Below are 27,821 nucleotides of genomic sequence, written 5' to 3' on the forward strand. Positions count from 1 at the left end.
CCCTGCGCGCGGCGGGCGCGGGCGCGGACGCGGACGCCGGACTCGGGGCGTGCGGGGTTCCGGGCGTCGCGATGAACATCGTGGTCGAGTTCTTCGTGGTGACTTTCAAAGTGCTCTGGGCGTTCGTGCTGGCGGCGGCGCGCTGGCTGGTGCGGCCCAAGGAGAAGAGCGTGGCGGGCCAGGTGTGCCTCATCACGGGCGCCGGCAGCGGCCTGGGCCGCCTCTTCGCGCTCGAGTTCGCGCGGCGCCGGGCGCTGCTGGTGCTCTGGGACATCAACACCCAGAGCAACGAGGAGACGGCGGGCATGGTGCGCCACATCTACCGCGACCTGGAGGCGGCCGACGCCGCGGCGCTGCAAGGTAACTCGGCGGTGCGCGCAGCCGTCCCCGGGAGGCCCCGACCCCCGCCGCCCCGCAGCCCCGCAGCCCCGCGCAGCCCCGCGCAGCCCCGCTCCCGAGGACGACAACCAGCCCCTCGTCTTCCGCGAGTGGAATCTGCACCCCCTCCCCCTCCCCCTCCCCCGGGAAAGGAACACGGTCACCTCCGCGTTAGAAGCGGGAAGGTGTGCCGACCCCGGGTCTTTACGGAGGTCCCGGCTCCTTGGGGACGGACGTCGGGTTTCCTCGCCCCTCCGAGGACCCAGGGAGGGCGGAGAGGGCTCTGGTGAGCACGGGCCGGGGGCCCTAACGCAGTGCCCCCCGCGCCTTGGCGACGGGGGACGCAAGTGTCTGGGAAGTTGTCCTCAGACGCGGCGGGGCCACGTCTCCGTGCCCCTGTGCTCCGGGCCGCCGAGCTCGGCCGCGCCGCTGACTCCAGCCGCGAGGAAATGGTTACATTGTTTCACCAGAGACAGGTTAAGTGCTTTAGTTACATCCCTCCGCTTGATTGAATGATATCCTACGTCTTTCAAAGCGCTTGGAAGATTTGAGCCTCATTGGAGATTTATTTCATGTTTTTCGTAACCTCAGCTGCCTCACTGTATATTTATTAACTAACCTGATTGCTGAGGGTTTTTTTTTTTTTTTTTTTTTTAAGTCAGAGCGGAGACCATAACCAACCGTAAATACTGGTCTAGGAAATTGGATTATGGCTCTTACTCTTGGATAAAAATGTTCATTTCTGGAGAAAACATTGAACTGTACCGGCAAGGTTGACTTGGACACCACCACCCCGACCCCATATCGATCTTTTTTTTTTTTTTTTCCTTCCCCACCAAAATTAATGGCACCTGCTTTTTAGGTCAGAAAATGTTTCATCTTCAATAGTGGTATGGAGGGGTAGCAAATACACATTTTTGTGCCTCCTGCCACAACCTAAAAGAGAAAGGTAAATTCAAAAACCAGGAAGTTTTGGGTTTTAAATTGAGATCTAATGTGGTAAAATTGCATGTTTACCTGGAAGTTTGATTTATCTGAGGTGCTTCTCAGGAGAGCTCAGATATTCGAGGTAGAACAAACCAGTGATCTCCATTCTTTCATGAGAAACTTAAGCTTCATTCCATGGCTTTGGATGACTTCAGATTAACTATGGTTTTGATTTGTGAGCCTTGAGGAGAGTTTCCATTTTGAGGGTGCAGTTACTAAAAGAGTAAAAGCCGGTTCTGGCCACTGTTCCTCCTAAAAGAGGAGTGTGTAGTGTTTGTGCTTGGGAAGAGGGGGTGTACTCTCTGCACTGAGATCAGTTCTTTCCAGGTGTCTTTAGCTCCAGGAAGCTGATCCCATGAGGTCTGACTTGTATTGGGCTTGTCACAATTACATGATTTTCCCCTAAGCAAAGTTATCCAGTAAATTGCTGTAATTCCCAAAGACTTTTGGGGGAGGAAGGCAGCTGTAAGTTCAGTCATTGGCAAGCCTCATGGTGTTAGAAATTTGAAGCTCACTGTAGTATTTTTGTTTTGTGTGATCTTTGTCCTACTGATTGCCATGTGACTCACGTTTTGCACCCCCACCCCCTTCTCTGTTCCATTTTTTTTTTTTTCTCTCTCTCTCTCTCTTTCTCCTGGACTTCTGAGGACAGCTGGGAATGGTGAGGAAGAAATTCTGCCCCACTGTAACTTGCAGGTTTTTACCTACACCTGTGATGTGGGAAAGAGGGAGAATGTCTACCTGACAGCAGAAAGGGTCCGCAAGGAGGTTGGCGAGGTCTCAGTCCTGGTCAATAATGCCGGCGTGGTCTCTGGGCATCATCTTCTGGAATGTCCTGATGAGCTCATTGAGAGAACCATGATGGTCAATTGCCACGCACACTTCTGGGTAAATATAAACATCCTTGTTTTTATTACTAGGCCCTCCTCAATGAGAAGGCTGGGAAGGAGCCAGACTTCAGTACCAGCCTGAAAGACACCTGTACTGTTTTACCACAAAGCTTCTTTCTAATTTGTTATTTCCCCATGGTGAATTACACTGTACGCCAGTTACTATCAAACAATTATCTTCTTTCCCCCCGCCCCCTATGTAGTCTTTCTGGAGAGGGTAAAGGACTGAACATTTTGAACTAGTTTGAAAGATTGCCATAAAAATAACAAGAGGGAGCATAAAACCCTGGATTTGTTTATTTTACTTTCTGTTGAGTTTGTAAAACATTGGTTGTTCTTATGAATTCCTGAAGTCAGAGTTTAGGCTTCCAAATTACTGCTCAGCCACATTTTAGAAAGTGCCAAAGATTCTGAGATCAGCATTTGTGGTCCACTGGGAGTGGTCGGGCCACCCTAGCAGTCACTTAACATCCGCTGACCATCCACGGCGTCTGTGGCATTATCCTGATAGAGTACATCTCAGAACTGTCTCCGCTTACAAGATGCCTCTCTCGGGAGAACAGAAGTCACCCTGATAATACCATAGAGTCACTCACTATACAAGGGGCAGAAAGATTGTGAAACTTGAGGAACTAGGGACTTAAAACCACGTCAGCTTCTAACCAGCAGAGCTACACAGCATCTAAGGATGAGTGAGAAGGAGGGCCTTCTTGCTCTGGACACCAAACTAATCCCAATTTTTCAGCTAAACTTCAATAATGGTAGGTGTGAAGCTCTCCCCCATAACTGTACACTGCTGACCTTTATTCTCTTCTTCTTCCACAGTAATTCCCCTTTACTTTTGTAGACAGGTAAAAGCCAATAAAGAAAGGGCAAGGAGATAGGATTTTTGTTTTTCTATATTTTCCATAGGCGGATTAGCCTTCTGATGGAACACAACAAAGAACTGTTTCTTCTAAATAGGTCACATTAAACCTCATTAATTTTTTTAGCAACTGCTTAAAAACTTAATCTGGCTTTAGAAGTACTTATTCAAATATTGTTCCTAGAACATCAAACCATTTCTCTGATCCTGAAAGAAGCTTACCTAAATGTTTTATTTTAAAACACGAGCTTTACTTAAGTCATTTCCAGAGCTCTAGAAATGAACACAAGTGGTGTGAGCCAACTCCTATGGATGTTTTAAATGAGTAAGGAGATTACCAAATACAGTTTGGGGGGATTTAAGTGTGCTTTTGCACGTGGGCGTGTGCATAGGTGTTTGTGTGAGACAGAAAAGGTGTGTGTGTGTGTGTGTGTGTGTGAATTATATGCAGTAGGGATGGGGAACTGAGTAAAAGTCCATAGGAACAAGTAGCAAGTGACAAGGGGATGCATCAGGTGAGTAAAGGTATAACGAATAAACGAATACACTTGGCAATATAGTTTATCAAGAGTCGTACATATTTATGATTCTGAGTAAAACAACCACTATTTGAAATAAAAGATGTATGTGAATTGCAGGTGGACTTGTAGTTTTCATAGTGGAATGAGAAGGATGAAGCTGCTTAGAAACTCCAGGTGACTTCAGTTGACTCATCATCTTTAAACAGATATACAGTCATTGGTAGGCTACTTGTGAACCACCAACACCAGGACTATTTTTTGTCCAATAACCTTTGATTGAGATGGTCTTCCGTTTCTGAACTGTAAACCTTTACCTACATGCTATTCTAAAGTTTAGCCATCTTGCCTACTTTTTCTGCGTGATTATTTTGCTGAATTATAAAATTTCAAATGTAACCACACTTTTAAAGAAACCCATACAATGTGCAGTTAAATACTTTTAAGATGAAAGCAGCCTCCTTTTGCTAGACATTCTATAAAATGAGAAGTAATTGAGAGTGTATTAAGCCCAGAAAATCCATAGCTTTGGCTTTGAAGATGCACACGAATTGATATACTGTACCTTAACATTAGACTCCTCTCTAACCTGAGGAGAAAATTGAATCAAATCTCCGATAGAAAAATTATTGAGGAATTGAACCTACATACTAAGGAGGAACATACCACCTTCCCAGAGTCCTTACTTTCCTTCGAGATGTTGCTTAACTACACAATTTAGGGAGTTCTTGGAAGCCTTGGCAGTAATGACGTCACTTCATATTAAAATATGGGAGGCTCCTGAATTCTCCAGCTGTTTTTCCCCTAAGCATCTAAACTGAAGAATTTATTTTCAATATTGAGTCAGAAAATTCATTTTAGAGTTGGAATTTCTGACTTCCTGCCGAGACTTACAAACCTTTTAAGAAGTTGAGATCTGGCAACTAAAATTTAGAAGACTTATAATTTTTACAGTGATTTGGGGTGTTAAATGATATAAGAGCTACCTGAATTCAGCTTCCCTTCCCGTAGTCCTAGTAGGCGAAAATGTTTGTGACAACAGTCTAAAGAAATATTGGCATGTGCAGTTTTCCTTCCAAAGAAAATAACCAGTGTGTCTTTTTACTGTGTCTGGGTGGAGAGAAAAAGTTGCCCCATACATTTTTAAAAGATCAGCTGAGCAAAGAGTCACTTAGTCATTTGAACAGATAGTCTTGCGCCAGACTTGTAAGTAGCAGTTGCTGTCTGTTTTCATAAAATACTAAATGGTATGTTGATCCCGACCCAGCTTAAAGTCCTATCCAGTGAAACAGAAAACCCTGTGGACTTCCACTGAAAAGCTGTGAGTGCTCCTACTTCAAAACCTTTATACAACTGCCTCTGCCTTCAAGACCCTCTTCTACCACTCCTGTACCTTTTAAGGCTTAACACAAGTTCCTAATACAGTCTTCCCTCCCCACTCCAGCCCTTTTCTGGCAGTTTTGCATATTAGAGCTGCACTTATCCTTAGAGATCCTCTTGCCCCATCTCTTGTTTTCTGATGAAGCTGCAGTTAAATGGCTTGTCTAAAGCTTGCTTCTTGCCATTAATCTCTTGCAGCATCTGTTCATTCTCACCCTTTGTGGCGTAGCATGTGTTCTCCGGTATAGTTTTTTTTTTTTCTTTTTTTTAAATGTACTGTGCCCTGAAATTCCAAAATAGATGGCAAGCTGTCTGAAGGCAGTTTGTTCTAGCCTTCCTATTTGTTTTTCCCTGCCTGGAAGAGAACTCCACTCTTAAGATTCAGTGAACACTCAATAAATGTTTGATAATATAGACTAGACTTCTGCTTAAAGATTCAGAACATAGCCCACTCAGAGGATGCTCACAGGAGCCTGTCTTCTGAAATTTCAAAAGGTAAGCCTTATGGTGGACTAACGTAGGCTGTGCAAGATTGAGGAGATCACAACATGGGGGCTGGTTCACATTCATAATGGTTTGTATCTCCTTTTGTTTTACTACACAACTTTTCCATGCCTCCCGCCCCACCTCCGTGCTCACATTTACTGTGGTGTATTAAACTCTGCTCATTGGTGCAAGGCTAGTGACATTGAGAAGGCCAGTGTTTATAAACCAGTTTGAATCAAGCTCAAATTGAATGTATGGTGACCATTCATACCTCCCAATGGCTGGGCCTCAAGGAGAGGATTCCCACTGCAGTTCCTTCCTTGATTCTTAATCTCATATTAGTCATTTCCATGCACATTGAAAGTTTTTATCATGCTTGGCATTGTTCTACATAGCCCTCCAGTTTGCTATGATACTTCCGTCTTCTAATATTCTATCACCAGCAGCTCTCCTAGGAGCTTCCTCTTGGTCACCAGTCAAGAAGTGATAGACTTGGGATAGGTTCTAGTCAGTATAATCTCTTGTGCAACATTCAGGGTTAACACAAGACCAAGGAGAATGTATGCAATGCAATGCACTTTAATGTTGGCATAATCCTAGAAACCATTCACCTAGGTGTTCTCTCTGTAGCTCTGTGCAATACAAAAACTTGAAAATACCTCGCTAGTTTCTTTTGAAACATGGCAAGTTGGCCTCCACACAGAAATTGCAAGCCCGTGTTTTCCCCAAAACATTAATATTGCTTCACTTGTTTTGTTTTGTTTTGTTTTTAAGAGGAGAATTTTAGCTTGTCATTTTTACAAGACAGAGTTTATCTGTAGATCCTTTTTGACCAAAGAGCTGCATTTGGCCTTTATACGTGAGCAGCAAATTGATCCCTGATTAGCCAAAAGGGGGAAGCAAAAGCATTTAACTCCAGGCCTTTTATGTTCTGAAGAAATTTTGCATGGTAAAGGGCTAAATCTGTCAAATAGCTAGTCGGTAATTTACTTCTATTGATATGGTAGTCAGACAAGATAATTGGTAGTTAATTAATAGACCACTTAACTTAAAAGGTTTCACAGTTTTAAAATACTAATTACTGAATTAGGCATTTATCTATATCCAAATGTCTAAAGTCTATTTAGTTAAAATCCATCCAGGAAAAGTAAAAGCCCACCAGCTAGATCTGAGTAATGTAGCACTTAAAGACATTAGTGCTGTGTAGTACCTAATATCTCATGAATGGTCCCTAATCATTAATGTTTAAGTTCCTATGTGATTTACTGGTTTTTAATCTCAAATGCTGTATTGTTCTCTGGTTAGAGAAACCTAGTTTTGTTCGAGGCCTCTTAGATTTAGAATTTTTAAAAAACCATTTCTAAAGTATTCATAAAAAACTACTTGGCCAGTACTTCCTCCTTCAAACCATAATATTAAGAATTGTTATACCATATATTTTTCCTATGTTGGGATAGCTACTGAAAAGTTGGAGTACGTGGCCAGTTTTTAAGTCTGTACTAGAACTAGCTTCTGTTGTTAAATAAATATCATATACCTAAAAATCAAATGTTTGAGCTTTAGAAAGACTTTTTAAGTCTTGAGCTGAACTGTAAATTGACATAGGTAAGCATACTTTATCTTACTAATTCTTGAGGTCCCATTTAAAAACATCTCTTAGGTAGCAACTACTCGGATACTTGGGACCGTACCCCTAGTAGGTCATTTCATAGCCTTGTTCCCTAACATGAAATGAGATCACACGCCCCTTGAACATTAAGTTTCCGCCTTTGGTATGTTACATGGTAGGCCCAAATTGCTTCTATTGCTACTAAAAATCAACTACGGTATGATAAAATGTTACTTTACGTAAGTGGTATGAGCAGGGAACCATCCTAAAGAAACCCTTGCAACATCTTTGATGTGTGTTCGAATCTGTGTCTAGTTACCTCAGCTGTTTAGAAAATATTGCTGGGAATCCCTGGGTGGCGCAGCGGTTTAGCGCCTGCCTTTGGCCCAGGGCGCGATCCTGGAGACCCGGGATCGAATCCCACGTCGGGCTCCCAGTGCATGGAGCCTGCTTCTCCCTCTGCCTATGTCTCTGCCTCTCTCTCTCTCTCTCTCTCTCTGTGACTATCATAAATAAATAAATAAATAAAAAGAAAATATTGCTAAGTAACCAGTATCATATGAAGAAAGAGCAGTGCTCCCCTAATTGCCAAATCCAGTGTGCAGCTTGCTCTTTCTACAGAATGTGATTCTGTTAACCATTCCTGAAGCTCCAGTTTTCAGTTTCCATGATAAGCCCACCTTCTACTTCTCTTCTGTCTTCCCAATTCTCTTGGCCTCCCTGCATCAGGGATGTAATGACTAGTGCTATATCCTCACACCTCTTCTCACTGTGTACCTCTAGCTGGGTATAATCTGTTTATTTCAGTGGCTTCGTCTGATTTCTGCGACCGTTCTCAAGTTCACACAACTGTCTTGACTGTTCACTTATTCCCTAAAATCAGCAAGTCTCAAAACTGAACTAACTCCTTTTTGCCCCTTCTTGAATTCCCTGGTATGGCCAATACCAGGCTTGGGAACATCCGCAGTTATCTTTAATTCTCCATCCTGCCCACATCCGTGCCTCCTCTCCTGACTGTTCTGTTGCTACCACGTAACTGGATCCCCTCCTTCCCAGTGCTGCGCCCTCTCCTGTGCTTCCATCACCTCTTGCCCATACTTTGGAAAGAGTCTCTGAACTTCTTTCCCTCTTCCTAGCCTTTGCTCTTCAACCTAGGGTGACTTAAACAGACTCGAATTTGTTATGTGTCTGCTTATGGATTATTCTGACAAGAATCTACCCCCAAACCCCCAAACCTTTAGGTGACCATATTGTTCACAGCATGAAATCCAGGCTCATTAGCATGGCAGCTTAGATCATCTAAAGCTGATTTCCAACTGCCTTCCAAACTCATCACCTATTATATCTGCTGGTCAACCTTAAATTCCCGCTGGGCTAGACACCTCACTGTGCCCTGATGGAGCCCTGTGCACCCAGCTGTTCTGCCGTTTGAGACCCGTCTTCCTGGGAGACAAAAGAAGTGGAATAGTTTAGACAAAATGTATCACTACTTCTGGGAGAGAAAAAATAGGATATTTTCATGTTGACTTAATAGTATCTTTATAGATTAAGTGGGCAGTCCTTGTAGAATAGTTTAAAATTCCCAGTTCAGGGAATGGCCTACTCTTATCTGATTATGTGCTATTTATCTCGATTCCTGGAAGCAAAGTTGGTGTTTGTTCTTTTCTCCCTTGTTATTTCTACATGTAGGGCTTCATCCATTATCTGCCCAAGTAGAAATTAATCTATAGGACATGTCAAAGCGAAAGCATTCTTTAACCTGTGCTAATGCTAACACTGATTGAATAGCTTTTTCAAAAGGGCTGAATGGAGCGTGCCCGGGTGGGGTCCTCAGCCATTCATTGCAGGATTGGGTCACTGGGCCTTAAGGAAGAGCTACAAGCCCTATGGCCAAATATTTAACTGCTCACATTCTCCCAGTTTATTCTCTGCCTTTATATTTGTTTTTACCTTAATCATTTTTCAGATTTTTAAGATCCTTGGCAAATTTAGTTAGTTTGAATAAAATTCAGGAAGTTTAATCTCATTTGGGACTTGGAATAATTTTTTGAAGTAGGAAACTCAGATGTTCCCTACCTAAACTTTAAATTAAAAAAATAAAAATAGGGACTCCTGGGTGGCTCAGCAGTTGAGCACCTGCCTTCGGCCCAGGCCATGATCCTGGAGTCCTGGGATCGAGTCCCCCTGCATGGAGCCTGCTTCTCCCTCTGCCTGTGTCTCTGCCTCTCTCTCTCTGTGTGTCTCTCATGAATAAATAAATAAAATCTTTTAAAAATAAATAAATAAAAATAGGAACACCCCTTCTCCCCTTTTTAAGTTCCTTCAGTTAAGGAATATTAATAGTGGACTCCTCTAAACTTTCTATTTCTTCCAGAAACTAAAATTAAGCTTCATTCAATTGTGATAAGTAGCTAATTTGTCTCCGTTTAATCCACATACCTGCCTGTATGGATAGATGTGTAGATGGCATGTTTGTTTGCTTGTTTTGGAATGCTCCATGAATAATGAGACTCGTGACTGTGGTGCAGTTACAGCCAACAGACTGAAAAGAAAGCCCGTTTGAGCCTCTGTGTAAGTCCTAAATACCCAGGATATTCTTGGAACCCCAAACTGTACTATGCTGAATTTCCACTAGGGGGTGTCCTGGCAGGGTGGATTTGTATCTTATTTCCTTCTGCACACACACGCAGTAATTTTCCCAAGATAAAGGGCCTTTTGTAGCTAACCTTTGAAGTATGACAAACTCTGGTAGTCCTTAAGAAATAGGGAGCTATTCCTTGTATCAACTGAATGAGTTAAATCCAATGTTTTGAGCCTGTAACTCTAGGGATCTGATTTAAATGTATTCATCAGTCTTGGTTTAATTAGTGAATTTTTTTTTTTTAAACCTCACAAGTTACTATAGGAGTTAGCTCTTCACAGAACTAAACCTTTCTTACAGTTTCTATTAAATGACCTAAAAAAAAACTGCATGTAGGCTGCGACCTCTTGAAAGCATAATGGGAAAATAACTTAGAGGATAGAATCTTGTAATTCTTTCTTTGAAAATAGATAGTGGACAAGTAGAGCCCACAGCCAGTCCTTGCATTATTAGGTAGGGCAGCCTTAGAGAACCTGCCCATATTGTGACCTAACACTGTTAAGATACCGTTGTGCAGGGTAAAAGTTGTCAGAGCATGGCCTTAGGATTTAATCACGATTACCCTGACACATTTGGCCGGCCAGCCAGTCCCCATCCGCCAGGGTATGCAGGCCTATGCCATCCTAGCACTGGAGGGTATGCCTTTCAACACAAGGAATGCTAACATCTTTTACTTGATCTTACCCAGCATGGCCCATTCTTGAATTCCTTTTTCTTTTTACTTTATTTGTCAATTCTCTTAAAACTCAAGTTCACACCTGTCAGGGACCATTTTCCTAAATGCTCTGAAACTAAAATTAAGTGAACCACGGGGAAAAAAATTGAATATCCTCTCATAATGATCATAAAACTTTCAACACTGCAGCAAATGCTGCTAGAATATTTAACAAGTGAGGGCAATTACTGCTGCAACCTTGAGTGCTGTCAAATTAGCCCAACTGACAAGCCACTTACAATGAATTCACATTTGGAAACAAAACATTGCTTGGTCTGTGAAACTTTGAAAGATCACACAAAGTTATGTGTGAAAGATGGCAGCCGTGTTAACATTGTGAAGGTTGTTTTTTGTGTTGTCATTGTGTGGGGTTTTATTTTTGTTGATTCTTTGGTTTTGTGTTGTTTTTGGTTTGGGGAAACCATGGTGTTTCTCATTTGCTGCTTGCATAAAATGTGAATTTCTTGCCTTTCTTTCAAATAGCTTAGTACTGAAATTTTTAAATATTAACAAGGTTCGGCTTCTTAGTGTTATTCTAAACAATGGGTCTCAAAATAACACTTCCCAAATCAGTGTAACTGGGAAAATATTTGTGGTGCAACTTATGTAAGCACATGGGTATTTTGAGGACAAGAGAAACTTAAAATTCAGAGCCTGAATTTTCCCACCTGCAAATTGCACTTAACATACTGCCCCCTACTGATTTCTCAAGGATTTGAGAAGTGGGATAGTTCTACAGTCTCTTCGAAAAAAGAAACATGGAGTATAATTACCTTAAAGTAGTTCTGTACTACCTTTTAGTTTTTATGTCTGCTGGGGTCTTCTCTGTTGAGCATTATAATTTATATTTTAAAACTGTTGTTTTTCTGCTCCTAGTAAAAGAGGAGTAAAGGAAAGATTAGAGAAGTGTTACTGGAAAGCATTGTTTCCCAGCATCTTCAGGGATTCTGGATGAAAGGGGTAGGGCAGTCAAAGCAGCTGCTCAGCAGTATGGTTTTGAGGCTTCTTCTGGTGGTCAGGAACTGGGTTTCTGCCGGAAGCGTGGTCTGGAGATGCCTGGAGGGCAGGGAGGCCTGGGAGCCATACAAAGGAAGAACCAGGAATTGCAGGAACTTGAAGAAACAACATAACCAAAAATAGATAGCACTTATAACCAAAAGAGCCTATAAATACATGCTTAATGAGCCTGGAGTGCATTTACCGTACTTTTATATAGCACTTAAATTTTACAGACCCTTTCATAAACACTCTTCTCTCATTTGAGCCTCAAAGCAACTCTGAATTAAGTAGAGCCATTATCCCCATTTTTATGGATGAGGAAACAAACCAGAGAGGTTATAGGAATTGCCTAAGGTCACCCCTGGGGAAAGAAGAAGCTAGGACCCAGACCCTCATCCTAGGACTTTACTTTAGAACCTTCACAAATACTCACCTGGGCTACATGTTCAAAGCTCCTACTAGATTTTCCTATGAGTCACTTATGCTTTTGCCTTTTGGTATAATGAAAGAATCCACCATCAAATGTTGATTTTTTTTTTTTTTTACTAGCATAGATCATTTAGCAATGACTAACCAACCCTAGCCTAATATCCCCAGAAAGTTTGCACCATAAGCTAGACAAGAATGTAAAATTCTAAAGACCCAATACCACATTAAAATTTTATTACTAACGGCCAATTCTTGTGCTTTTCCATGGTTTTTTTGTAACTTTCCATGGTTCACATCTGAGATGGTTACTTCATGGACAAGACTGTACAATATCCTTGGTCACATAGCCTCCTTGTTTTCCTTGTTCATATGTCAACGTTGACAAGCTGGACACAAAAAAGGTAGCGAATAACCTGGGCACTTCAGCAAGCCTTGGCTGCACAGAGTTCTAGAAATACTTGGTACCAAAATGGTACCAAAACAGGGTGGTTTTAGTTTTTTATTTTTCTGTTGTTGTTTTGAAAGCTTATCTCCTGGAAACTGTAAAACCTTTATTCTGTTACATAATGATCTTATGGGATTAGAATTCCAGATAAATCCATAAGCTTTGCCTTTGGAAATGCTAATCATGGATTTTTCAAAATAATGGAGTTTTGCCCCATCGATAGTGTCCAAACTTATGGCCCAAGCATCTGATTTGTAAAGGGCTAATTTTTTCCTGGGTATGGTTTTCTCACGGGCTTACCAAAACATGAAAGCTTCAAAACGGTGAAAAACGGAGCAGGTAAAGACTGAGGCTGAAAGGGCCTAAAGTCCTTGTCCTGAAAGCTGAGCCTTCGAAGCCTCTGTGGATGTGGGGAGAGGACTTTGAAGCCTCTTAACACTATCACAGGGAGCGTTAGATTTCATCGTGAATTTGGGGGACACAAACATTCAAACCACAGCATATAGGGGCTTGCTAGTGCTAAAAATGAATCCAAGGCAAATATACAGAGAATCAGTAAACTCTCGTAGTTGTCGATAGAAGACTCCAGGAGAGCTGGAACATTGGCTCAAACCAGCCCTTATAAACGTTGTTGGAGGAAGGGTGTGGAGAGTGGGGCTTCCCAACCCCTAACATCCTGGTTCGGAGAACACGGGTAGGACAGAAGGTAATGAAATTAATCTTCCAGTTTTGCTGAGTTTCTAGGAGAAATGAATCTGAAGCCACTTGAGGCTCACCCCAGAACCTTGTGCTCAGCCTGTGGTCCAGGGCCAAGGCAGCAACAGCATCACCTTGGCAAGCTACACGTTAGAAAAAGCAGACTCTTAGACCCTCTCCCAGACCCACTAGATCACGATCTGTATTTGATTCAGATCCCAGGTGATTCTTTGGCACATCAAAGTTTGAAGAGGAATTGGTCTTGAATATGCATTTTCCTTTCCACTCTCTCAATATTCTCCTCTGCTGCCTTTCTGTTTTTCTTTCCTGAGCTAATCAGCCCTTTTGGAATCTCATAGACAAGAAAAATGCCAGACCACACACTCTGTTCCAATCCTAGTCTAGGTTTATTATTATAATTTTTTTTAATTTGGATTCCGGTCCGGTATCTAAAAGGAAGAGTGCAGGTGCTATCTTGCTCACTATTCCCCTTTGGTCTCTGTGCCCAGGGTGGAGTTTCCAAGGCCATAAGCATCATGAAACAAAGTGAGGACCCTACCATGAAGAACTACATTCTTCCTGTTACAAACTTGTCTGTTGTGTGTACCCCACTTCCTCCAAGTTGGCTTCCAGTATTGGATAAGGGAGGGCATTAGATGATGGAGGGCATGGTGTCTCATACACTTGTGATACCTAAGGGGAAGTCTTCCCTTTTAGTTTTCATAACTTAGTAATGTTTTAGGTGGTTTAGTCAGAATTGTGATTAAGATTAGGGCTGTCTTCTATTCTACTTCAGTACTGTTCTTCCATGAGGAAGCTAGAATATACCAAACTAGTTGCTGGATCAGCAATTATTATCCTTGAAGATATTTCTCAATTTAATAGTGGAGTGGTAGTTCAAAGTTATTGACATATAAACTAAAACAAATGGACTATTGAACCTAAATTTAAGTTGTGATTTTTTTTTTTTTTAAAGCCCAGGATTGCCTTCTGAACCTAGAAAAATGTCTTACACTACAAGAACTAAAGCTTAGAAAAAAATTCATCACTGGACTGTATGGAACTTTATTTGCTACTGTGCATGTTCTTTCAGAGGTTTGCAAAGTTTTCTCTTTAACACTGCCTGACACAGTATAGGTACCTCATGGACTCTTCTATATAATGAGTAAATTCTGTGGTGTTACAGTGCAAATTTAAGAATAAAATAAGATTTCAGGAGTAACTGTGATTATATTTATCTTTCATTTAGGTAAAGATAATAATTGTTTTTAAAGATTCCACAGTAAGCAAACTAGGAAGTAAGAATTTCAACTATTTACACATACAAAATAACAAGGATGGTGGCAGGTGATCTTGAGGAGATTCTTGGGCCATGTCATTGGAATGGGGGCAGAGGGACAAAGGAATCCTGTCCCTTCAGGATGACCTGAGCGGTGCCTGAGCTTGTGGGCAGTGTCCATGCCTCATGGAAGTGGTCACCAGTCACTAGAATAGAGCTGCAGCCTCTGCCCTTTGGAAGATGTGTCTTTATTACAATTTCTGAGATGTGATTTGAGTTTGGGGCAAAGCAAAGGATTAATGACAAGGTGTTGTTTAGCAGACTATTTGGCTGCAATTTTGTGGGTTATTTTCATTATTTTATAAGGCGTTATTAAATGGGGAAAGGGGCACTCCTTTGATCATCTAGGACTCAGCCAGCAGGGAGGGTCCAGGAGAACAGCACTTCAGAAACTGTTCAGCATTTAGTTTCCTTTAACATCCTGAACCTCCATGAACTCAACAAAAACACAGAAAAATGATATTTTGCAGATAATGTGTAATTTCATTAATATGTAAGAGGCAGGAATTCAAGTTACATTATTTTAAAAGGCACAGTCATGACATCATATAAATGTTTAATGAACAGATCTTTACTGCTCACCAGATGCTGGTCTCTGCACTAATGGAGCTGATACCTTGCTGAGTCATTTATGAGAGTCTTACGCAAGGTACACCTCAGTGTTACAACTTGTATTTCCAATGCGTAGTAGGAATCGAAGAAATAATTATTGGACACAAGTTGTCACAACATTTTTAAACAAAGAAACTTTGGAGAAACTCCTCTTCTTGTCTCACAGATGAGTTAAGATCAAGATTCAATGAGGTCAGAAGTAACTAGCATGGTTAGTCAGTAGGCGCCTGGGACCATGGGGTTTTTGGACTCCAAAGACGAGTGTATTTGCCTGACAGATTGAGTTTTAAGTTACCTCCTTTCCAGTATTTCTGCATAGCAAACCCCAAAATTCAAGAGAATGTCGATTGTCTGAGTTGCTGTGTTGGGCTAGATTCATCCCATGCTTTAGCAGTGGGAAGGCAAGTTAATGAAGCATTTATTTTTGCTGAATAACTAATGGTGTCATCATCTAGGTGTTCATTTGCAAAGCCTGGTTCTTTTATTAGCTTCTTGGTTGCAGGGCAACTGTAGGAGTGTACTAGTGCATGTGTGTTAAGCATTAACTGCTGATGTCTTCAAATGTTAAACTAATCCCTGTAGCCTCAAAATAATAAAAGGATAGTAGATGGAACGTTGATACGAATTCAATAGTTATGACATACTCTAGTCTCTCCTCTGTGGCTAAAGACAGAACATTTTGTGTCAATCTGATAAGAGATTTTATTAAGTCTGAGAGAATAGTTGCAAGCTTCACTATCTTGGAGTTCTGTTGCACAATTTGTCAGGAGACTTTTCTGTCTCTACAAACATCAACTAGGAAAGAAAGAAAAAATGCCTTCATTCAGTTACATGAATTTCAGAATTTGTGCTGTCAAATGCGACTAAAATATTTAAAGTCAACGTATTACTAGCAAGTATAAATTTAGTTTTTACTTCCCAATTAAAGTTAATTTTGTAATGAAAATTTTCAACTATCTTGTTCTATGGTCAAAGTGAAATTCCTTAGTTTGGTGGTCAGTATATTTACTAAGCAGATAAGCTTTAAATCTACAGATTTAAGAGTATTTATTCAGCCATATGTGCCTTTCCGAGATTAGCCTAGGGGTATGTCACCATTTTTCCATCTTAGACATGCTAATGATTTATGCTATTCACCTTTTTAACACCGTTCACTCTATATTCACAGCGCCTCCAATAGTTTGTATTACTGAATCACAGTTTTCCAGGAGCAGTGACAGTATTCAGAGGAGAGTGCCACCAGATGTCATTTTAGCCTTGTAAATAAGCAGTATGTTCCTTTGTGATTCTGATAAAGATAAGTTACTCCAGTAGCAACAGAGCCAGAAGCAGCAAAACACCAAGCAGAATTGTTGAACCACTTTGGAAGGGTACAATAAGGGTGTCTTTGTTTAGTGGAGTCTTGATTGTCTTTCTTTTTTTTTTTTCTTTTTTTTTCCAAATTGTTTATATACTGTTGTTTGGAGATTTTGAAAATCCTTACATATACATCAGAAAACTATTATATACATGTGCTGATAGTGTTAATCCTTTTCCCATCATAATGTGACTTATGCTCCTCTAGAAACAAAAGTCTCCTGTTTCTTGGGTGTTCAAGAGATAAACACCTTAAAATGATTCTTTTTAAAAGGTGCCTTTTCTGGGATTGACGATAATAGATAGTTAAGGCAGACACACAAAAATACAGTATGAGGCCTTTTCCTACTATGAGAAGTTAATTTTGCTTTTTCCATGGTGTTCATTAACCTGGAATCGTTTATAAATACAGAGAACACATTCTGGGTGTTTTACCTCCACCTTTAAAATGTCATCAGTCTCAAAAATTCCAAAAGCCAGACTTTGCCAGATACCACATTTCTTCACATTCTCTTTTGTTTAACTTTAGGCTAATTTGTCGTGACAGTGCAGCTGCAGGCCGTGCGTCGCAGTGTGTCATTAAGAGCACAGGGAATGATCTGGAGGGTTAGAACTGTTGGAAGTTAATTTGGCGTAAACCTAACTTCCAAAGATTTCTCGAGATAGAACATGTCATGTCTATGTCCAGTCACCCTTCTGTTCAAGAAATTCTTGTTTATATTATAAATATGACCTTTACAGTTATCTTTCAAAGTGCCCAGTGCTTTGAAGAGGAACCCTGAGGAGCTATAGCGACATTAGACTTAAGTATGTTTCATAAGAATGTCAGGGTCCATTTCACTGTCCTTCCCCTCCCCTCCTTCCTTTTTTCTTTCTTTCTTTCTTTCTTTCTTTCTTTTCTTTCTTTTCTTTCTTTTCTTTCTTTCTTTCTTTTTTTGGTCACATGACAGCCCTGTCAGCTGGGGGCAGATGATCATATCCGAGCCTCGTGATAAAATTACTCATGGGTATACAAAAGTCTATCTCCACGCTTTTTAGCCAGAGTTCATTTTTAAGAGTTCTCTCTCTTTTTGCAGATAAAGTTTCCTAGGTCCGTTCCTAGTTATAAATTCTCCCACTGACCATACCAGTGAGTGCATATTGGTTGCTGACTGTGAGACCCCCTAGATCAAGAGCCCACCATTTTTCCTGATGAAGGACTACAAGGCCTCCTCTGTTCATAGACATTTGAACAAAAGAACATAGCGATGGAGTGCAGTTCTCTGGCTCAGGTTAAGCATCTCGCTAACCTTGGCCAGCCACCACTGGCACCACTACCTCTGTGTGTTCGAGATCCTTGTACGAGGCCGTAACTCGTGATCCGAGTAATCCATCCCGAGAGTGGAGACAGCGCAGCAGTCCAGGTGTTCAGTGCGTTATCTGAGTTACCCCTCTCAGATTCACCGATGGCAGCACACGCGTGAATTTATACTTAAGCCGTTTGGGTGTGCTCTTAGATTTGCCCTTGATGTTCTTTTAATGACTCTTTGAGACAAAGTTAAAGATCACAAACCTCAGCTTGAACTGACTGGTGTCATGGCAACTGGCACTTCACCTTTTGCTGGTCCCCATCTCATACATGCTACAATATTTGTGCACATTAATAATTCATTGCAAAGTGCCAGATTTCTTTGTGCTGTCAAACTGTGTCAAGGACGGAATATGCTGTACTATCTCAGATGTCATCTACCAGACTGTTGAGGGCAAGAGTAATTAGAAAAGAAAACTAGTCAGGTTACTTGGGAAATTTTCTGAAAATGTGATGCTTTCTAGCTGCCCATTTATAGCATTTTTCTTGTAAAGTAAGGGATAGAATTAGTGTTGATCAAAGTTTATTTGGTAATGTGCCCCAGACATAAAGCAGGACTCAGGCTGTGGAAATAAGGCACGAGCAGTAATTGGTCGCCTCCATTCAGGCAGCAAAGGAAATGATTAACAGCCTTCGTGCTCAGTCACGTGGATCAGGCTCCAGTGTGAACCCTGAAAACCCAAGTTTACAAAGAAACCTGAATGGTCTTGATGGGAATGCTCCTCTCCCAGGCTCGCCTTTGCCCGGCACACAGTAGGAGCTGAGTGTTTGACCCCCGCTTTGGAAGACAGCGAATCTGGGTTCCCAGGATGACCCTGGCTGTGGATAGTTTCTTTTCACCTCCCAGTTTCCTGAACATTTTTTGTTGTGCTCAACATAGATAGTAGCCGTCATAATTATAGTATTAGACCTATGATCGGTGCGCTTCCTAAATAACGAATAGAGAGGCCTTTGTATCAGGATGTTGAAAATGCAGTGATGCATTGAATCTTGTTTATCCAGAAAGCCAGTGTATGTTCAGTGTATGTCCCTGATTGGGCAAAGAAATCACGTATTTTAAACTGGACATTGACCTGCCACTACCTTTTTTTTTTTTTTTAACTCTCCCTCTAAAGAAAATTTATATTAAAACAGATCCGTGTCACCCTTTACTAGTCACTCAAAATGAAGCATATTTCTCTGAAAAATGTTTACAACCCACAATTGGAAAAGATTTTAGTCACTTAGCCATATTTGGGTTCTTTTGTTTCTCTATCTCTTTTTTCTTTTTTCCTTTAAATACAAAACCAATAGCTTAAATGTCCCTTCATACTCCTTGGCGGGAGGGCAGGGGGTGAGGAAAGCAGGTCCCAGTCACATTTTTTTAGAATACACAGCCATGAGTACCCTGTGGATAAACTAGAACTGTTATACTTGATATACTGAGTTAGCACAATTAAGTGCAGGTAAGTATAAATTCTGCTCAGAGACAGGCACAGAACCAGCTCCCATTTTAGCCATCATTGCTTGGCCAGATCATAAAACAGTACCTGCATATGATAGATGTTCAAGAAATAATCACTGAAAGAATAATACCACCAGACTAATTTCAGGAAGAGGGGAGGGGCCCTTAATCAGTTTCAGAACCATGCAACAGATTAAACTTAAAAAACAGTTAGGAACTTGTTAATCTTCTATCGCCTACCTTTATGTGCTGCTGGGGATCTGGATTAGTCATTTAACACCTGCAGGCAACAACATCACACACAAGTCCGGGGAAGTCATTAGAGCTAACCTGCTTGGTGTCCGCGCTTCTAGCTAGTCAGGGCCAGCCGCCAGCTAGAGTGAGTGGTCACTGGCAGTGTGAACAGTGTCAGGGATTCAGATTCGCCAGGTAATTAAGCTGCAAATTCTTAATGGTTTTCTATACTGTGTGTAATTTCTTGGAGTTTAATATGGAGACTCCCTACTTAAGAACTTAACAGTAGGATCCTTTGTACTAAATCTATCCGTGTCTTCTAGGACGAGGCAAACTTTCAATACTTAAAAATGATCTCTGAATAGCATCAAGAATACATTTTATACTTTTTCAGCTAATCTGGGAACAATTAATCATAAGCAGTTACTTTAAAAATCTTATTTAGATTGGAATATATATGCCTCTTTATGATGTTACTTTATTGCAATTCTGATAAAATAGCCATATATAAGCTGTTTTTGCCTAACATTCAATGTATAATGACCTGACGTACCAGGTCTTGCCTTTTTTGGCTATCAAGTACACCAAAATAATGATTACAATCCAACGACCCTAACCATTCTGACCTACTACTGCAAAGAAGTGCAGTTTAGCTGAAGCATGTGTCTCTCTTCCATCCAGCAGTAAGCCAGGTCTCTGAAGTTCACAAGGAACGTTGTTCATATTCTCTCCTCCACAGTTCCTATGACAGGGTAGTAGTTCTCCCAGAATCTTTGAAAGGATAATCAGTATTTCCCAGCTTAGTGTAAGGCAGCCAGACAAATAAATATAAAACAGTCAAAGCCAAAATATCACAAAACCTGTAATTCTATGTGACAGTGAATGGGACTGACCATCTACATGTCTTAAAGAAATATGAACAAAGTCAAAGTGGTGTAGAATTATATATAAATGCTCAAGACCTTCAGCAGAGAATTTGGAAGCTCCTGTGACATAAGCATGTTGAAAAGCATGAGAAGCTTTGTAAACATGTGATTATTTTACTTTGAATTATGTAGGAGGGCATGGGGAATAGATTGTCAGAGAAGAGAAAAGTTCACGGGTGAAAATAAGTGTGCCCCGGGTAACAATAATGAGGGGGCCAGACAAATGGGGAATGAGTCGGGGGGGGTGGTTAGGGTTGCAAGATGATCAGGAACCAGACTGGGGAAGACTTTGGGACACTTCACAGGCACTCATCTGGCAACTGTGTGTATCAGAGATTGGAACATATGGAGAAACATCAAAATAAATGGGATGACTGGTTTTGATCTTGTACATGCAAAAGTTATTGTAACACATTAGATACTTATGCAGAAATTCAGTGATCCCTTAGCCAGGAAATCCTCAGAGAAGGGCATGCACCTCTTCTTTGAGTCCACTGTGTACTGTTTGGTTTTTTTTTTTTTTTTTTTTAACTTCATAAATCATGGGGAAGTTGTGTTGGCAATGGGATATAACTCAACAGTAGACAGATTGCTCTTTGCTGCTTTCTTTTAAGAAGCAGGTTATAAAACTGTTGGGAGCCTGGTAGAGTAGTTAATAGATCATCTTAAGCAATTTGAAGTAATTTTTTTTTTTTTTTTTTTAATACAGCCTTGTGTCTTGAAGGCAAAAGAGCCAGAGGAGGGAAAAAAAGAGTTTAGTGAATAAGAAATCAGTGCCTGGGTCTATTGCCCAGGAACTTATGCTGCATGCCCAGCTACAGTGAGTGGCCAGTCACCTGCCTCTCTGGGAAAGTCAGTGCCCTGTGAGCCCCACAGGGGAGTTTGGTCATTCCAAATGCTGTGAGCTATTGTCGTTTAGCATATGACACATTTCTCATTAAAATGATCCTGTACTTTCATCCTGCATTTTTACATCCTGAAATAGTTTACTTCCTATTAATACACTTTGGTAAAGCTTTGGATGCTAGAAGACGATTCTCGAATATCTCCTTATTCATTCATAGGCCTATTACAGCTTAGACATAGCCATAAGGTAAACATTAATCCAGGGCACTTATTCATGGGTAAACTGGAGGGTCCCTCACAGACCGTGAGATAGCTGTGTTAAAGTGTCATGAACATAAAAAGATCTCTGACCTGGGAGTAGTTTAGATTAGCAGATAACTACCACTTGAAAGGTGATAGAGAGCCTTCGACTAATGGCTTTCTTTTCATCTCTGGAGATTGTCCCCAAAAGCTCTTGTGTTACAGTCTCGTTGGTCACGGCTTCTAATAGGCCTGCCATACCAATGATACGGTGTTATGTTAACCAGACACTTAAAGGATCTTCTCTTTTAGTAAACGTATAAGATCTTTAGACAAATTGGAAAATATAACGTTATATGGGTAAAACTCATTGGGTGGGTAAAACATTACGTAGGATTGCTTTTAAATGAAACTCACAATGTCAGTTCTAAAGCTTGACTCTTTTCTTTCAGACCACTAAGGCTTTCCTTCCCACCATGCTGGAGATTAATCATGGTCATATTGTGACAGTTGCAAGTTCCTTGGGATTGTTCAGTACTGCTGGAGTTGAGGTTTGTCAGATATAAAGCATTTCCTTCATTCAGTCGGTTTATCTCGTGACGAGTATACCAAAAATCCTACAAAGAATACCTGCTGTCCATACATTCATGAAAGCACTCTACTCTGCCTGTGTACTGTTTGTGGAATTTCCTACAGTAACCCAGGGCCAGATGTTGAATTGCAACTCTAATATCTGCTGTCATAAAATCACTTACACTAGTTTGACAAAGCCACAGCAGCAGGAAAAGTAGGTGGGCACAGGGTCAAGAATGAAACTGTGGAGGGCAGTGGCATTACCACAGGAAACAGATACAGGAGGCCAAAGGTTGCCGTTCTGTTTTGGTCAACTTGCCAAAAGTGACCTATCTTCTATCAGCTCATCAGAGGAGATGGTTACGGCGAATGTGAGGTGTTTTGCGTAGTTAAGGTTGTAGAACTGGGCTTAATCAATTCTTCACCATATTCAGATAATAAAGCGTGTGTATGCATATTATTCTGTGCTGTTTGTCCCATGGGTACGTATAGCATAAAACTGGAAACCTCACCCCATGCAAATATGTAAAGGGACACAGAATAGATGGCTTCCACGTTCTACATTTCCATGCCTACATTTAAAGTGAGGTAAAGGATAAGAACTTTCTGTACCATGTGTTCTTCAGTTAAGGTCTGGCTTAAGTTAACAAGGTATACTTATTTCCATTTTCACTTTACCCTAAAGAGAAAATCAGATCATAACAATTTATAACCTAAGCTAGATTTGCCTTTGCTCTCCTAGTGTTAATTAAACAACCTGGATTTTCATTCTCCTTTTACTGAACAAGAGACTGTTTGTGAATTTTCCAGACACTTCAAAGTGAACCTCTCTCCATTTTTAGCTCCAGCTTGTTAGCTAGCTTTTATAGAATCCTTTGTGGTAACTTCCCCAAAGTAATACGATACTTGGTCAATGTGGCAAAAAGTGTTCGTCTGTTTCTGGTGTTGCTTTGAAAATATTATTTCTGCACTGAACCACATCAGATACCTGTCTTTGAAAATGCTTGCCTTTTCCTTGCTTAGTCACCTGTAACCCCCTATATCAAACATGTAACCAAAGTAATAGGATCAGGGAAGCCTGGGTTTGGTGAGGGAACCTGTGCACATACTTAGTGTTTCTGTTCTCTCTCCCTCTAATTCAGGATTATTGTGCCAGTAAGTTTGGAGTGGTGGGTTTTCATGAATCCCTGAGCCATGAGCTAAAGGCTGCTGAAAAGGATGGAATTAAAACAACATTGGTTTGCCCTTACCTTGTAGACACGGGCATGTTCCGAGGCTGCCGAATCAGGTCAGTAAGAACCTGTCTTGTTACTGATAAAAAGCTGTTTTAGAAATCATCTTTCTGCATTGGGAGAATGTGTAGAATTGAGTCTTGCATTTTATCATTTGACACTTAAGCCTGTCCTCTCACTGGTCAAGGTTTGTAGAATTCAAGTGAGTAAAGATTAATGACGAAGGGTCAGCTACCACACTGATACTAATGTGAGGAAGTCAGTCTGGAAGCATCAGATAGGAATTGGCCTCTCTGCACCTTCAAGGGGGAAACATAAATATCCAGGATTTTCCTGAGAAGCAACTTCCTTAGGAATTATTTTGTTTCTTTAGTATTAGTGCTGGTAAATGAATGCGACTTTGATTTGTAATAAGAAACAATGTCACTGTCACAAAAGAGTAAGCCTTTCTTCAAAAAGACCTTAGAAATTTACCCTCCAGATTTGGGAGCTTTCTTTTCGCAGAGAGTATATGTAGGTAGATTCACTGTGACAGAATGAGAAGAACTATTTAGATTTGCTAAAAATGAAATAAAACACTCCCATACCTTGAAAGGAGGCATATGGGAATATAAATGTCAGGTCACGTCTGACTTGAACTAAGCAGAGTAAACAAAACCATGAATCATTAAAAGGAAACTTGTGAAGACATGCTTATTTTGAGATCTTTGCTTGGATGAATTTGAAAGGCAAAGGAAGATAACCGAACCAGTTCCCCGTTGGTCAGGCTGTTCTTAACACATCCTGAACCTGGCCAAGCTGTGAAGTAGGTGGAGCTCCATTGGACTCCTTTGCATCTCCGGCTGACTTCAAGTCTGGACTGGGAACAGACTGGAGTTCTCCCTTTTTCCCAGCATCCCGGTGCGCTGTGTGTGTGTCTGTGTGCCTGTGTGTGTTGGTTTGTTTCTTCATCTCATATACTTAGGAACCAATTGCCTAGGGTCTAAGCAGCCCTGTTTCCTATTTAGCTGTTTCCTATTTAGCATCATGGCAAATGTCCAAAGCTGTGGTGGGACAATGAAAAGTGAAAGGAATAAATTATACTATTAGATTATTTCAACGTGTCATGTAATGAATTCAGCTGAAGGTTGAATGTCTGTATGCACTTCATTTCAGAGACCCTCGAGAGAAAATACCTTGGTTTTCCCTCTTTGGGCATTCAGGAAAGCATATAGCTCACTTATTTCACTCAGAAAAGTTATGCCAGTGTTACACACCATCATTTTAACAACACTTAGCACTCAAAGTTTGGCACCGTGTTTGGGCATAATGTTTGTTATGCCAAATACCCTCTTCTTGTTCTATTGAAAAAAACTAGAAAAAAATATGAAATACATTTTAGAGCATTTTTAAAAACATTGTCTCACTTTACAGAAAAGTGGACCGATTTTGCCTTTTTTTTTTAACACATTTTCTACACTATGCATATAAAATGTATTCATGGTAGGAAAATTTGGAAAATACAAAAAAACACAGTGCAGAAAACAAAGTAGACCTAAGGTCCTGTCACTTAGATAACCTCCCTGTTCATGTTTGGATGTATATTTCTAATCTTCCCTACTTTGTGCTAATTCTTAATTTCATTTTTTGAATATATAACCTTCAGGAAAGAAATTGAGCCTTTTCTGCCTCCTCTGAAGCCTGATTACTGTGTGAAGCAGGCCATGAAGGCCATCCTCACCGATCAGCCCATGATCTGCACCCCCCGCCTCATGTACATCGTGACTTTCATGAAGAGGTAACTCTGCAGGTTCCCTCCTGGGTTGGGTCTCCCCGTGGCTGCCCCGTAACCTAGCACACCTGCTCACAGCCACCTTTCTTTTTTCCAGCATCCTCCCTTTTGAAGCAGTTGTGTGCATGTATCGGTTCCTAGGAGCAGACAAGTGTATGTACCCGTTTATTGCTCAAAGAAAACAAGCCACAAACAATAATGAAGCGAAAAATGGCATCTAAAAATCTTCTTTATATGGAATATCATTTCTACCAGAAGACGATCAAGGCATTATAGTCCAATCCACATCAGCATTACTGACATTCTCTGGATTCTGAACCCTTGTTGACTTTTTTTTTTAAATCAACTTTTTAAAAAATAATAATAATAATAAAGTGCAAATTAACCGATTAGAATACTTGGAAAATGTGATCAGCAAATGTGAGTCATGTTGTTGCCAACAGGGTCCTTTTAGGCAGAACCCCAAAACCAGTCAAATCTGTTAGACAAGCACTGTGTGACATCTCCAGGCTACCATTATTTTTCTTAATGAGCAGAAAGTCTAGAGATGATAACGACAGTGTGTTTCACCTGTGTGGTTTTGTTTTGCTTTTTTTTTTAATCTCCATAGAGTTTATGAATTCTTGTAATTAAACTCTAGCCAACTGACACCCTTGCAACTTCAAGGACTGATAGTGCTATATTTTCTGTTTTCTAAGTTTCAGTTTTGCAAAGCCTGTGTGGCTTTTCGTGGTGTTTGTGTACAGCTCTTTTAAAAAGGAATTTTGAAATCTCCCATCAGTTTGAAGTAAATGATGTTTGATTGTTATAGTAAAGGTGATCAGGTCTCTTTCTTAAAGTCCTAATGACTAAAATGTTAGGCAAATTTTTATCTCTGAAATCTTTCCTTAAGGATCTATTCCTCTAGAGACCTAGTTATCCACAAAGGTCACACATTTTCTACCTGTGAATTTTGCTGCATACAGAAAGTGCCCTTTCCTCAGGAAGTTGCTGTGTTTCATTTCTTTGAATGGACTTTTACCTAGAATACATAGCAGCTCTGCGAAGAAACAGTTTCTAAAAATGGGAACTTCTGCATTAAAAAAAAAAGTCCCCGTTTTTGTGCCAACTATGATTAGTGAGGGGGAAAAATCATATTCTGTGGAGTACGTATGGAAGGGTGTAAAGATTCTTTTGAAAGTTTTATTCACATTGTAGAACAGCAATTGACATTTTTACAGTATTTTTTTGTAAAGCAAACTATTTTGTGCCTTGAATTTGGTAAATGTGTATTAGTGAAATGTTGTTAAAGTGGACTTCTACCTCTGTATCTAAATGTATACCATCCACTTGTAAATTACTATAAACTATTATGTGATTGCTTTTTTGTTTTTTTTTTTTTTAGAATGTCTTGTTTAAATAGCGACCAATGTTTAAGGCTATTCAAATAAGCCATCTTTTACTAATTAATTGGGAAGTTTTATAAAGGACTGATTAAATTTAAAGAATTAACTTACATGCAACTGTGTGATTATTAGTTATTAGTAGTACTATAAAGAGAAAAATCATTGTGTTCCCCTTTTTTCATGCCATATCCTGCCTTAAAAAAATGTTTGAATGGGATAATGTTCAGGAACAGCCATTAACAAGTTAGGGTCCATACACTCAGATTTCCACTGTTACCATCTACTTCGATAAGACACTTTATCAGGAGCTCGTTTATCCTGAAAGTGAGAAAATAGCATTCCCTCACCTCTGTTTGTACCACAGATGGAATAGGCACCATAACCACATACGGAAAAGTCCTCACTGTGAGGGTCCCCAACGCTGGTCCTAAGGAATTGCTTTGTTTATGTTTGAATTTCTCTAAAAGGAGAAATGAAAACCAAGTCTGAGCCCATTATAACAATGGAGGCGCTGGCTGCCTCTTAGTTTTCAATTTCAGACTGAAAGAAGTACTTTGAAGTAGTGCTTCATCACACTGGAGGGGAGACAGGTGCCATTTGCGAGTTTATCCAGGTCTGTCTCCCAAGTGGTCCAGAGCACACTCAGACTGTCCTAGAGAAATCTGTGCTACTTTCACGACTCATTTATTGATCTTAAGACCAAAGAAGGTCTTCTTTACCTTTAATTTTATTCTCACATATTATAATTTAAACCTATTTTTATTTTCATTTGGTACTAAAACCTGATTTCTTTGAACTTCTTTGTAGAAATCTTCCATTCCCTAGGCCAGGCCTGGTTTAGTTAGCTCTTTCCCATCTTTTTTTTTTTTTAAAGATTTATTTATTTATTTATTTTTGATAGAGAGAGAGAGAGAGAGAGAGGCAGAGACACAGGAGGAGGGAGAAGCAGGCTCCATGCCGGGAGCCCGATGCGGGACTCGATCCCGGGACTGCAGGATTGCGCCCTGGGCCAAAGGCAGGCGCTAAACCGCTGAGCCACCCAGGGATCCCTCTTTCCCATCTTTAGCTGTGGAGTTTGGAAGAGGATAGAGTTAATGCAAGTCTAAGACTGCAAAATTCCTACATGTTGTATTTCTTCATCCTGGTATCACAATCTTAATATAAGGCTGCTTTCACGATGATTGCTATCTTCTCTCAACATGAACTCCTAGTCAAACCTACATATGAGTGTTGATCACATGAGGAATTACCAGAGTCACTTTTCTTGCTGATTATGGATCTACACCCCCTCCCCGCCCCACCTTGATGTTCATGCTGACTTCATGTTCTCTTTTTTTGTCACCTGGCCCATTCAGGCCAATGTTCAGGGCCACCGGGCTCAAGGCTGACACCCAGGGAGCACCACTCTGTCCCTCAGCTCTGATTTGTACCCTCCTCTCTACCCCCACCCCCAACCTTTCAACCAGTTTAATGATAA

The 27,821-nt window shown here is 40.7% G+C and overlaps 2 protein-coding genes across 2 annotated transcripts in view; one reads left to right on the forward strand and one right to left on the reverse strand.

The window, feature by feature from the left end:
- On the forward strand, nt 1-26,454 carry RDH10 (retinol dehydrogenase 10). Its single transcript, XM_025478008.3, has 6 exons — nt 1-360; nt 2,018-2,253; nt 21,836-21,934; nt 23,099-23,244; nt 24,834-24,965; nt 25,057-26,454. The coding sequence occupies exons 1-6, from the start codon at nt 72-74 to the stop codon at nt 25,178-25,180; spliced, it is 1,026 nt and encodes a 341-aa protein (XP_025333793.1). The 5' UTR covers nt 1-71; the 3' UTR covers nt 25,181-26,454.
- Nucleotides 1-27,821, reverse strand: part of RPL7 (ribosomal protein L7) — a 53,348-nt gene that overhangs the window by 4,957 nt on the left and 20,570 nt on the right. The window lies entirely within an intron of this gene.

This window comes from Canis lupus, chromosome 29, assembly GCF_003254725.2.
Source record: "Canis lupus dingo isolate Sandy chromosome 29, ASM325472v2, whole genome shotgun sequence".
NCBI lineage: Eukaryota > Metazoa > Chordata > Mammalia > Carnivora > Canidae > Canis > Canis lupus.